Here is a 15000-nt window from a genome sequence, read left to right on the forward strand (position 1 = left end):
TGATTTACAAACGAAGGGAATAATGATAAAAGTTTTTATGAAGTAAACGATACTGGCAATGTCCAACGCAACGATATCACTAGAATAATATCGAAAACGGTCTAATGAGAATGTCAACCATGATTGCACAAATTCATATGATCATGATCATCATGGTTCTCCTACACCTCCTATTTTCCCTCCTTTCCTCCTCCTCTTTCCCTCCTTCCTCATCTCCTCTTCCGCCTCATCATCATCAACATCATCATCATCATCATCATCATCATCACCTATGCGTATGTTTACAGTATATATATATACAGGGGCTTGCAGATAAATTGAGATTAATTTTAAGCAGTTGACTTAGTGGGTTTTCATTTTTTGACAAAACATTGCTTACATTATTTACATTATTTACAATTGACGGATATTTGTCCTCATCTTTTTTATTGTTAACACAACGTTTTGGCTGTTATACTCTCCAGTCTTCATCAGTCTTGATCACAGGGTTACCCATTTACAGCTGTGTTTGCTAGAGCAAATACAAAAAAGATATATTTTGCTAAAGAGCCTAACGTATCACCGGTATGAATTCGAAAATACAATTTTGTGCTCGTGATTCCCACACCCTGACCACGAATTCATACCCCTCCCCCCCACACACACACATACACACAATTATACACAAAGACACACGCACATTCATATACAAGCGTACATAAACGGAGGAACACATATATGCTTTTGCCACAGTATGAAACTAATAGAATTATAAAATGCTACTCATCGAACTGCTACGGAACATGTATGAAACTCGAGGAGATAAGAAAAGGAGTACGATACGTCGGATTGTGCTATTGCCACTTTGACTGCCATTGTAGTCTGACTAATTATCAGGAATTTGCTCTCACGCATATTTCTAAACTGTTACCCAGCGTCGCTCTGCTTCCTTCATTCAACAGGATTCAATCGACAAAAGCAATAACACTAGTATTTTTTTAAAATTTACATATTATTTTACAGAGTTTTCTTCTTCCTCCCTTGCTGTATATGAAATAATAACATAGCATCGTTGAAACAACATCGTATCTCTTAATCTGTTAGTAAAAAGCAAATGTTTGAAATTAATATTTGTTCATTAACTCATTGTTAGACACAATTAAATTACATTTTTGAACGTATTTTTATTACAAGTTTGTAAATAGTTTGGACAAAACTGTTAGGTTTGTGTAATTATACAAATATAGTAAGGTTTGTTCTAATTAGAATATAACTATAGCAATGAATAGCATTAATTAGAATGCCAGCATTAAAAGTAACGATAATCGTATGCAAATATTTCTGTTTTACTGATTTAACCTAAATTTGAGACACCAGCAAAAGACGGATTTCGACTGATGTACTTGCGCGTACAAATGCACGTTCTCACGTCTTTATCGATCGCATTCTCGCCTGGAATCGATTTTTGTAATTTTTTCAAGACTTATACACGGTATCTATATATCAAATTTGAGCGCAATTGGATGGAGGATGACCGAGATCCTAGAAGACTCACACACACAGACATAACGGATTTTATATAATATATATATATATATATATACACATATATTGGGTTGGCAACTAAGTTCCCGTGGGTTTTTAAAATTTGGGAATCTATTTTTTTTCTAGTTAATTTTAATAATTTTTTTCGTTTTTCATTTTCAAATAATAAAATGAAATGTCAAGTTAAGAAAAACGAACATTTCCGCCGTCTCCATCTTTTTGTTTTTAATCAAGTTTCTAAGGCTGCAAAAGCTGCTTGCGACATTTGTGCTGTGTATAGAAAGGGTGAAACAAGATCTTCATCCGCGTAAAACGATTTTGTGCGTATGGTTAGATTGGGAATGTTTTATCCATTACGAATTGTTTGAACGGAACCAAACGGTCAATGCGGAACTCTATGTTCAACAGATGGAACGACTCAACATGGCTATTCAAGAGAAAAGACCTAATCGACATCATGAAGTTCTTCTGGTGCATGACAACACCCGCCCTCATTTCACCAATATGACAAAGGGAGCCAGTCAAACGCAACACTGGGAAGTGCCGCCACATCCGCCGTACTCTCCTGATTTTTCACCAACGGATTTCCACCTCTTTCGATCACTTTCAAATGTTATGCGCTGAGTTTCGTTCAATACTGATGCAGAAGTGAGATCTTGGTTGGATCAATTTTTCGAGTTGAAATCGCAGGATTTCTACCAACAACGTATTGAAAATCTTGTTGAACTTTAGGAAGAAGCTGTAAACAACAAGGGTGAATACATTATTGTTTAATTAGTTGTTTTTTTTATTTAACTTAAAAAAAAAACAGCGGGAACTTAGTTGCCAACCCAATATATGTGTGAGTGTGTGTGCGTACGTGTGTGTCTCTATATTACTAACATTTTTATTCTACACGATCTTTCGTATACTCATAGGTATATTACACGGGCGCTCTCGTAAACACGCACGCACACAGGCACACACACACTCACATACTCACACTAGGCACGCACGAACATGCACATACTCATAGAGAAACACTAAGCTGTGTATATTGAAACACGTTCATTTCCTTTGTGTCGTGTATACTCTCTAGGATTTTATAGTTTTTTACGTCAGTGTACCAAACATTTCTTAATAATTCAGCCATAACTGGAGAACACTGGCTGCGAAATGCACGGAAAGAGTTTTATTTTTAATTTACCTGTGAGCTTTCAGTCACTGCACGGCTGTCATGCAAGGGTAAGACCTACAAGAATTTTAATCGTTGATATCAAACAGTCTATATTTCTTTCTGCTACCTATGTTATCGAGCAGTTGCTTTTTTCGAAATTTTCCCGTAACTTTCTCGATTTAAATATTCAGTAAATCCATGTATCACTTACAGCCAGTAAGATAAATAGGAAAGAACACTACAACAAAATTCATCATGCACACTTTACACGATTGTTGTCCACTCATTGGCCGTCTTATAGATTCCTCTCACAATATATTGTGAACCTCAGGTTACGATAGATTTCTCTTGCACAATATCAAGAAAAATAATCGATGCTTAAGTAATATAAATTTTCGTTGAAAGAATATCTCAACTTATCCCTTTATATGTTTTTTCCTCTCAAACTATATACGAAACGAATAATGTCAGTCTAAGTGACTGTTTGATTTGGCCAAAACTGAAGAATAAAAAGATCAAATTGATTACATTTTCTGATCTCATTTTACATGTTTCTTCATCTACGAAATATGTGTATCATCAAGGGGGTTTTGCAATCATGTTCGGAAGCTCAAAGTTTGGATTCTAAACATTTCAGCTGTAAAGGGGAAACCTTGTTATCGACTGGTGTTCAGTTCTGAGGAATGTTATTCTACCCATCTTACCAGTCGATATAACATACCAGCAATATGATATGGTCGAATGAATCATTAAATTCATTTACGTCTAATCAACCGATTAGATAATTGTCTTAAGACGAATCGATAATAATTTGTACTCATAATAATGTAGTCAACTTTGGTTTAATCAACTGCATGATTTTTAATGATTAGACTAGCAACACATTGCATACTTTGTAGATTTGTAGTATCAATTTTATATATTTTCTCTAGGGTAAATAATCTAGCTGTGCTATATTTACTGAAAATTATTCACATAAGTGATTCAAGTCCAGACTGCTCGAAATCGAGCTATTAGCGAATGTTAGTGTCGAACATAAAGGAAATAAAGATCATACAATTCTTTAGCATTATAACTCCATTCAGCAGAAATTGCAGTCTTATTAATGATACTTCTCGACAATGATGACAAAAGTAAGAGTTAAATATATACTTGAATAAAAATTTAAAGTAGTATTAAACAGTGAGTAACAAATCTGGTTCTTGGTAATTATTGTGAAGATTCCATGCCTATTTCATCCTTGTGGATCCTCCTCCACAATGAATCGTCTAACACATGCATAAGAGATCAAAGAAGAATTCTGTGAAGATACTGTTTTTCCTTTATCCAAGAAGAAAAAACAGTGACAAGTATCCGCTACAAAGAATTCAGGACTAGTTGAAGGCATAACTGCAACTGTGCCGAATGCTTACCAAAATATGTGCTGCGCTAAATGTATTCAAAGAACTGAACCAGAGTTTAATGTGCACTTAGAATTCCACATTTCCACTCCCCGGATTGCTTATAACGTTTTAACCACTAAAAGAAGAATGGTAAGGGTTAAGGATGCACATAGCTAAATTTGAAATCAGAAGACAGACAGTCGGAATACATCACAAGAGACATTTTAGCCGACGTTACAAGAACACTGCAAATCAGCCCCTTATTTTGTAAAAACAAATATTCTATGGTTAGGCAATTCCAAATAATAACACCGGAAAATATCGCAGAAGTCATTTTGCATGTGTCACATATAGCAAAGTGTGAGATAACATAATGTAGCGTACACTATTGAAGAAATATCTATCCCAATTATGCGCTAAAGATTGACAGCTACATAAAATCGAGCAGTGGTTTTCAAACTGATCAAAAATGTTGTCTCCTAATCCAAACAATAAGAAACATATATATTACTGAAATGTGTTGCTTTCCTTCTAATTGCGATTAATAGGACAGGAAAATAGTCATTTCAGCCAATGATATCATGCATGACTTTGGCGTGGTGTTAAACAAGTTGAGACTGTGTAAAAGTATCTGAAGTCATTTATCATTATCATTTGTCTACCACTCCTTCAATACTCAAAGACTACATTGGTAGTAGCATTCTCCAAAAGGACCAATGAATAAAGCGCTGAAGCTTGAATTATATTTACTGTTGACGAAATAACCTGCCGAATTCGGAGTTGTATTTTTGATTTCGCCCTTACTATGTCATTAACGTTATTAATACAATTCGACTTGAGTAAATAGTATGTTATTCTAACAGAGGTAATTTTCAGTTGCCATCAATGTTTTTTCTCACAACACACTAGAATAACCAGCTGGTAGCAACGTATTTCTCGAAAGACTTTCCATATTTTCGCTCTTCTATTGTCAAATTGCGATCAAATTGTATAATATTATATGGGATCGTTAAATAACCTACATAAGCTCATACAATAACTTATTCGTTGTTTTCTGTTTTTTACCTCCACTGTACATATTTTGCCAAACTATTCAATTGCATTGCCCAAAGGGTTTCACAAACATTTACCTTAATAATAATTGAACTTTGATTTATATACACAAAGTACTGAGTATCGTTATTTTGAAATACAAACTAGGTTCTGTATACCTGAAGCAGGCAAATAGAAACTGCTCCTTGAAATGGAATTGGAAACTTAGAAGAAAATCATTGTAGAATATACTCTGGAAAAATCTGTTGGGTGGAACAAAATTCACGCATAAATTAAATACTATACGCTTCCGAATTGTCAAGCACATGCTTCATTTTTTCTAAAGTTAAATAAAACAAATAAGTACATGATGAATACACACGTATTTGTACGAATGCATTGTTGCTGTTACTGCAAGAAGAAAAACAATCAATGTAATACCAGCTGGTGTTGTTTTTCCCTCTTGTTATTTCACGCGCAATTCAATTTATATGTTAATTCTTATTGGTTTAAAAATTGCCGTCCAGAAAATTCAACATAGTTGTTTATGCTTCCCTGATCGTCATATTAATAAGGAAGGAATTGTTATAATAACAATAATCCTTTCTAACTAAAGGAACAAGGCCTGAAATTTTGAGAGAGGGGACTAGTCGATGACATCTACCCCGGTATTTATTTTTTCGACTTCGAAAGGGGTGAAAGGCAAAGTCGACCTCGGTGGAATTCGAACTCAGGACATTGCGACAGGCGAAATAGCGCTACGCATTCCATGCACCATGTTAGCGATTTTGCCAGCTCGCCGCCATAGTTTGGGTGAATATTATTGATAATTTATGCATAGCTAAAAATTGCATTAGCAGGAAGCCAGGTATTTCGAAGGGTAGTGTATATTTCATACAAACAATGTGTAGGTTGTTTACTTTCTTTGACTCTCTTAGAGATGAGATCAGTATTTAATTTCATTGAGATATGAGACTGAAAATAGAAAACCTTCAAAATAAGTAATTTGTACAGAGAACGCTATTCTATAGAGCTATAAATATAAACTATTCTTAGTGCATCTAAAGGAATACACACACACACACCCATATATATATATATATATGTATATATATATATATATATATCAAAAGGATGTGTTATAATACCATTCCACATATACAAAAACAACCATACCAACAATCCAACGTACATCAATCCTTCATCAGCTGTCCCACGGATATCATTATGGTTTAGACACCTGGGTTTTACCATTCAATCCGGCGGTGTCAACAGTACTAAAATAAGTGTTGTTTAGGAACAAACAAACCAATATATATATATATATATATATATATTATATATATATATATATATTATATATATATAAGGGTATCTGAGAGATACACTTATCTCTCAGATAACCTTATTTATAGTTTTAAATAATTATTACCTTTGTATGGTATTTATTCACAGGCTGGCCACGTGATAAAATCGATATGTAAATATCGATATTATCCTTATTTATAAATTTATATATATATGTTTGTGGTCATACGTTGATACAGAAAATTTGTTACATATAATTATAGAAACTCCAGATAATACACAAGTTTGAGGAACGAGATTTCATTCCACATTTCAAGAAATAAATGTTGTCGTAATTTTAAAGTAGACTACAGGACACTTAGTAAACCATTAACATCTGGTTTATGCCTGCTTGGCATCAAACTATTTTAACGTTGGATATCTCCCTTGTGTATTTCATTTTTGTCTTCTTTACAAATGTCTTATGTTTAAAAGTCAACTATTCAAAAGACAACTGTAAAAGCGGTTTTGGTTTCAACTTAATATATAGTGGAATAAATAATTTCGACCAGGAAACCCTGGATAGCTGTAATTTCACGATTTGTGGTTTTTAGTTTCATATTATATATATTTATATAATTCAATGTGGAATTGTCAGAAAAGTCTAAATATCACAATTATGAAATAACCTTTAGATTTCCTGGCGGTGGTTTCTTATAAACTTTAATGCCACACACTGAAAATATATCTCACAAATATTCACATTCTTACAAAGGGCTTACAGACATAGCTCAGCATCTCAAATATTTACGATACCATTGCATGTACATTTAGCAAACTTTGCCCATACAGACACACACAATCATACATAAATATAAGTATGAATATATGCATGTAAGTTTATGTCTATGTGTATAGAGAATAAACACGCAATACTATTTTATCAGTTTAGACAATTTAATTTGTATATGTCTAGGCATATGTTTCTGCATGTATGTTTGCATGTATGTACCTATGTATGTATGTATGTATGTATGTATGTATGTATGTATGTATGTATGTATGTATGTATGTATGTATGTATGTATGTATGTATGTATGTATGTATGTATGTATGTATGTATGTATGTATGTGTGTGTGTTTGTATGGGCATATGTGTGTGTACATCGTTGATACTTCACCTATGTACACAACTGCTAACTGATATTATCTTATTCTAAGGATTACTGTAATCTTCGATCACGGGAATACCAACTACTTTTACTTTAGATACTCCTCAATTTTTCGACGCACTGGTAACTACTGATATCCTTGAATATGAATAATCTTTATATATATATATATATATCCGACGGCAAAATAAGTGTCTTTATATACTTACTCTTCAAATTATAAATTAAATGGTATCATATATTTAGCTTATTCATTCTCGCTTTCTAATTTATAACTACCCGCTCAAAGATGAACCAATTTTAGCCATCTTTGAAAGATAGCCTAAACACCTAATTTTGTCACTTCAAGCCTGAGTTCAATGGTACACCAAACGGAACACGTATAGTAGTATATATTTTGAATTACGTCATCACAAAATTTATTTTTTATAACTAGTTTATACACACATACATACATTCATACGTACGTACGAGTGTGTGTGTTTATAGATGTATGCATTTAAGTAATAATTTATGTTTCAGTATAAAGCACACACGTATGTGTCCTTGGTTTTGCTTTACATTAAGTATGTAAATATGTATTGAGACTTCTGCAACTAACACGATATTGTAAAGTCCCAAAAGCAACAAAAGTTAAACGATAAACAACTAAAACACCCAATAGAGAAAAGAATAATTAATATAAAGTGCAACTGTTTATTTTTATGAACATTATATTTCTACGCTTTCTGAATATATATATATATATATAATATATATATATATTATATATATATATAATATATATATATATATAATATATATATATATATATGTATATATATATATATACATACATACATATATATATGTGTATATATATATATATACATACATACATATATATATATGTGTATATATATATATATACTTTGATACTTTGATACTTTGATAGGTTTCGGCCATTATTGGCCCAGGCCATGTCTAACTTAATAGCACCACCATATATATATATGCACTTTGATAAAAAGCACAGTTATTCTCTTCACTTCCATTTATTAGATTAACGACCTTGCTCAGTCATTAATACACTGACACCCTTGTTGACTTTTGCTGTTCTTTTTTCTAGGAAGGATACTCCTAGAAGAAACACAAAAACGAATTGGACAGTGCGGTGTGTTGTTCGAAATATTTTTGAGCCAAAAGAGAAAAGGTTTCGTTTGGAAAGTACCCCAGAATAAATAAATAAATAAAGAATGAAATAAAGGTAGAAAGAAAGAGAATGAGAGAAGAATAAAACGAATAAAAATACCAAGTGATTAATCTTGTAACATCACTTAGTCATAATGGAATTTGACAGCAGATAAATTTCTAATATAAAGTATCTCTTTATTTCCATTGCTCTTGTCGTAAGAAGATAATGGGGTCAAAAAGGATGTGGTTTGTCATAGAAATTGTATTAGATATAATTAGGCATTATCGGAAATAGGAATTAGAGTAGGATCGGGGAAGATGATGCAGTTTGATTTATATCTAACTTCTGGAAAGAAACAAATATAATAAATAATGAAAATGGAATACGAAAGATGATATACGAAAATATAAACGAGTGTAAAAGAGAGAGAGGTGAGAGTGAGAATAAGGGAGGAAAGACGAGAAAACGTGTTACTGTGTATGCACCTCACTTATCAGATAACACACTTTCAGATTATTTTAGTACCTTTGGATTGTTGACTCCGTATAAATGATGATGCACATGAATGTAGCAAACGAATACTAATATATGGTTGATAAAAGCCACACGCTAGAAGGGACTCATTATTTCGGTAGCTTTGACTTTAAGAGTCCCTCCTAGCGTGTGGCATTTATGTATAGTAATGCTCTGTATATAACATATATATATATATATATATATATATATATATATATATATATATATATATATATATACATATATATATATATGTATGGATATATATCTGTGTGAGTAAGAGGTTGATAAACCAATTAAGGGATAGTAACTATCCAATATACTGCTTGTAGTGTACCCAGTTATTCGTAGTCAATTGCTAGTTATTGTATGGCAATCTCGCAATTGAGTATTATATATGGGCGGGGTAAAAAAGTGATTTACCCATGATTTATACGGCAAGTAAGAAAATGGAGCGGCAATAACATCGACTGACATCAGCCGGTAAACATTCAATTATGTCTATTTTTTTTAGCTGTATTGGATGAATACACACACATGTATGAGTGATACACATTAACGAGTAACAAAAGCAGGTAACTGCATAGACAAGTGTGTGAATAATTACAACTATATAGAAACAAATAAGCAAAAATATAAAAGGGTGTGCAGGAACTAATTCATTACGGCCGTAGGCACTGAATTCTTTTTTAGCAACTACTATTAGTTAGTCACATATATGTGGAGGACACACATTAATCATTGAGAGAGGCATACAAAGAATGTTAAGTTCACGTAAACATGAATTATTTGGTGTCAAAATATTCGTTACACGGACAGTGGCTTCGTCATTAACGCTATTCCGCTGTAGTCTTTGTGGGATTTTTTTTTAATGGCTCTGTGAATGCCTAATATGCGTATCCTCCGCACTGTAAGTGTTTTAGTTTCAACAAGCGGTTTCATATCAAATAACTTGCAGACATCTAGAGACCCGAAATTCTCTGCTATCAGTTTAATCAATTCTGTCTCGTCTTCAGCAACAGTAAGAATACTAGCAATATGCACGCCACGGGAATATTACACTTGTTCAGCAGCTAACAGTCTTCTCCTTTCTCTCTATCTCTATTTCTATGTATATGTGTGTACATATATATTGTGCGTGCTCGCGTGTGTCTATGTGTGTGAGTATGTCTCTGTGTGTGAGTGTGTCTGTGTGCGTGAGTATGCATTTGTTTTTGATTGCGTTGTGTGTGTGTGTGTGTGTATGTGTATGTGCAAGAGTGTGTGAGTATGTGAATATATCCATTTATGTATCTGTAAAGTTAGAAAATAAAAAAAGAAAGACATTTACAGCAAATTAATGGAACCTCATGTGATAGTATCATAATAACTGTTAATCTTAAGTTTTATTAACCTAGTCATATTTTTATCCTGTACATCACTTAGAACCACTCTCTAACTTACGAACTATTAATCCATGTTGTTTCTTAACCTTAAGGATTACACAGATTATACAATTTTCTTGGGAATGTGTCTTGGTTCTGATTTTGTTGATCTGATTTGTCATATAAAAATATTGCAGTAGATATCATTTGTGTGATCTGTATGAATGTGATAGGGGTTCGTAGTACTAAACATTTTCGTTTTTTCATGTATCCCAAGTTTTTTCAAAACTTGATACTACAGTGATAACTTATTAATATTTCATAAAAAATTTATTCAATTTTATTCTAAACATTTCGGCTACGTAAGGATTCGATCACTTCTTACTTCGTACATTTCGACACACTCTCTTTTCCCACGCTATATATGTTGATACCAATTCTTCATTTAAAGTATTTCTTTTTACCTTCTAACTGAAAATGAATACGAAAATTTCATTTGAAGTTTTAACTTTTAACTCATGAATGTGTACGGCGGCAGAAAACTGAATTTTATTATAGATTTTAGGTTTTATAGATTATATCACCGACTCGATATCTCTGAGATTACCTCTGTTATAGTATCTATTTAATGCACCAAATTTCAACTTCCCTATATCCTATTGTAAGTGCCTTCTATCTACCTATCTGTTACTAATATTCTGCGTTCACGTAAGGCGGCGGGATGGCAGAATTGTTAGTACGCCGGGTATAATGCTTAGCTGCATTTCGTCCATCTTTACGTTCCGAGTTCAAATTCCGGCGATGTAGCCTTTGTCTTTCACCCTTTCGGTGTCGATAATACAAGTGCCAGTTGAGCACTGGGGTCGATGTAATCGACTTGGCTCCTCTCAAGAACTGCTGGCCTCGTACCAAAACTTGAAACCAGTTTTCTGCGTCCACTATTTTACGTTCCCTATCATTCTATCTATCACTACCTCTATTTCAATGTATATCTATATCATTTAGTCTCACACTTAACCTCTCTGCATATTTGCAAGCATCCGAGCCATGTATCCTGCTTAAGGGTACTTCCACCTACTAAATACAGAGGAATTCAATGAAAATGTTCAGAGGCGTTGTCGCTGCACCTGTGTATAAGCCGAAAACAAGAAAAAAACAGAGAAAAAACAGATTTTCTAAATCTGCCCCTGCTACAGAAAACTACAGTGTCTGCTATAGAGTAATTACCATGTAGACAACATTAATTTTCGTTGGCATATAAAACGTTAGATAAGTTCAGTTTCTGTATACAACTTACCATATCTATTTCTTTCGCCAAAGCAGACAGTAAAAGAGTACAATCCAAACGGTATGATCCAAAATTGGATTTTCATGGCTTCGACTGTTCAAATCTGAAAATATATAAAATAAATAACGATAACAACAAGAGCCACCACTTCAAAGGCAACAACGACAACCACAACGACGATGACAGCAAATCGAGGATGAATTATTTTGCATTATTGAATCACTACATGATTTATATATGTGAAATATGTTAGTTCTCTTTATAATCGCAAGCGGCGCCACCATTTGAAGTCATAGTAGATTTCAGTTTAATAAATATCAAAGAAAGTATTTGTTTGTTTGATTCTTCTGTAAAGCATGTGCATACATCAATGGATTGCAGAAACTTTGAATGACCTCTCTTGTAGGTGAGATCAACTGATAATCTAATATCAGTTAGGATATCAATTGATATTATATAATATCCCAATATGCACAAACGTTATACGTAAAAGAAGAAGCATCGTAATTGCTAACTGAATATTTTGCATCCTCGGTTTTAATATAAAATAGGTAAATTGTAATGCAGAGTTAACGAAAATATATTTTATACAACGTTGAAATAATTTTTAAATGCTGAATGTTTGTTAGATGTTAAACTTCAAACTTTGCGCAAACAAAACTTGGCATTTTCGTCACCGCACAGTTTGAGTTGTAATAGATTGCTATTTGATCTTACGCCAGTAAACATGAATTACTTATCTCAAACTGAGTGCAAATAATGATTGATAATTCCTTCTTCAATCTGGACTCCCCTCACAACTTCTATCAAATATGCAAATCACAAATATTATTCTACTATGAAACAAATACATTGTCCTCCGTCTCTAATGTATCTTTCTTGTTTAGTCTACACTTTCTATTTCAGGCTTCATTCTAAAATATATTCGTGTCTGTACATAGATAAAATCTTCTCTCCCTGTCACTCACTGTTCTCACATATTAACAACAAAGACTTCCAGTAAATCTGAATCAGATCTGTTCTCTATCTCGCTGGTTTTATTTATTATCTACCGCTCTGCGAGTCATCTGGCCAGTAGCGGCTGCTGTTCGGTCATGTATCTCCGTGTTACGAGGTTATCTCTATCACCTCACCTATCTATGAAGATATCATACTTGCTGACTTCAATGTACATAATATCTCTTGGTTCTCGTACTTTTCCAACACCATGACGGTTTGTGTATAAGCCTAATCATTCACGAGTAATATCTCTCAGCAGCAATTACTACCCTCACCTAACCCCATCAGTGACTGTCATACTGATAATTCAAATACTTTAGATCTTAGCTTCATAGACATATCCATCATCGTTTCTGTACCGATATAATTATCCAAAATCTAATCAATGAAATGTAACGTAATTTACAGCAAATATTTATCTTTGAAATATTTTATCGTATATCAAAGCGACTATGAAGTCCGTGTTATGCTATTTCACAAGAAAAAATATGAATTCACCTATTCAAAGCCGCTAAACAACTGACCGAGAGCATGCACCTAGGTATGACTCACCACCTTACCAGCACAATTGAATTCCAATTCGAAAGCAAATAACTTGCTTCTGAGTAGTTTACAGATTCTCAATCTAACATGTTGTTACTTGCTAAATCATTAGTATCGCCAAGATTAATCATAAATCTACCCTCGCTATATTCGTTGAAACTTTACACACTGCACCTATAAAAATAAGTTTGCTTTGTACTTCACTTTTCCCTAATTTCAAATCACTGGCATCCACTGCAAAACCATTTTCTGTGAAATTTCTATAATCCCGAATAAGCTCTTCAGATTTTTGACCTGCCATTTCCCTCTCCTACATGCCCTATTTTTTTCATTTTTCTCAATGACAATCCGTAGCAACATATGATGGAATGCCACTTTCCTAAGAATGGTATGGTCCTTGACCGGCTAAAGGCATCACATTGCCCTTATTTGCAGTAATATCGTAGTGGGTTGTAGACAATGGCACACAGTCAATTTTGTCTCGTGTAATGGCTGTCAAATAAACAACATTGAAAACATATCACATTCTCCACATAAATTCACAAAGACAACAGTCAACCAGGGAACCCCTTGTCTGCATGCGCAGCATCTTTGGTTACTATGGAAACAGAGTATAAAACACTCGCTTTTGGCTACTATGGAAACACATGTGTAAAATACTCGCTTCTGATTGGCTAGAATACCCAAATTAAAATTTTTTAAAGGCTAATAGCTTTTTTAATTATGGATTTATAGGGGAAATGAATTCCATTTACATAATTAGTATACAAAAGGTAATCCATATACGAAATTTGAAAACAATTAGAACAAAATTGTAAACAGCGACAAAAACCACGAAGATACATGTTCTTTAAAAAACCAAATGTCACCTGATATATTTGAATATTCAAGAGACACGACATACCCATATATTATATTTATAGATAAAGAAATATGCTACTATACATTTTTACACACTAAATTAGATTGATTTATCTTTGCTCTTTGGAAGCCGCAATTGAGTACTCTGTTTAGCGGTTTATGCTTCAAAGTAGAGCTGTTTCAGCAGAAATGAAACTGAGGCAATACATTTTAGTAGTAGCTGCATATAAGTTTAAAACGGTTGCCATGTAGCTGTTTATCCACGGTTATTCTATTCATTTTTTTTTTTTTGGCAAAACAACCGTTATTTCAGACTTAAAAGGCCATACGTAGTAGTGCTTATCTTTCGATGTTTAATTGAAGAAATATCTATAAAATAGAGAAACTAATTTTCACTGATTTAATGAAAAGAATCCATAGACTTTCGTTCAATACTCTTGATGAAATATAGGCAATGCCGACATGAATTTTGTCGACTTAAAAAGAGAAAATTGATTGAGAAAAAATGAGTACGCGATGGTCATCGGAAGATGTATGCACAAATAATATCATTTCTGAACTTAAACTTATTGAAGATCACTTCAATACTATTACGACGTTAGTATTTTAATCTCTGTCCGTGTGTCAACACATTTTCACACGTATATTTCCACGCATTTTTTAAAAAAATGAGCCACCGTATTTTTCATTAACAGTAGTTT

The 15000-nt window shown here is 33.2% G+C and overlaps 1 protein-coding gene across 3 annotated transcripts in view; it reads right to left on the bottom strand.

The window, feature by feature from the left end:
• Positions 1–15000, bottom strand: part of LOC115209272 (neuronal acetylcholine receptor subunit alpha-10) — a 1238615-nt gene that overhangs the window by 740783 nt on the left and 482832 nt on the right. For all 3 annotated transcript variants that reach the window (XM_036500962.1, XM_029777579.2, XM_036500961.1), the window contains one exon: positions 11906–11999. In XM_036500962.1, the coding sequence (XP_036356855.1) occupies positions 11906–11981 (76 nt within the window). In that variant the 5' untranslated portion in view covers positions 11982–11999. The remainder of the gene's footprint in view (positions 1–11905; positions 12000–15000) is intronic.

This window comes from Octopus sinensis, linkage group LG3 (genome assembly GCF_006345805.1).
Source record: "Octopus sinensis linkage group LG3, ASM634580v1, whole genome shotgun sequence".
Taxonomy (NCBI): domain Eukaryota; kingdom Metazoa; phylum Mollusca; class Cephalopoda; order Octopoda; family Octopodidae; genus Octopus; species Octopus sinensis.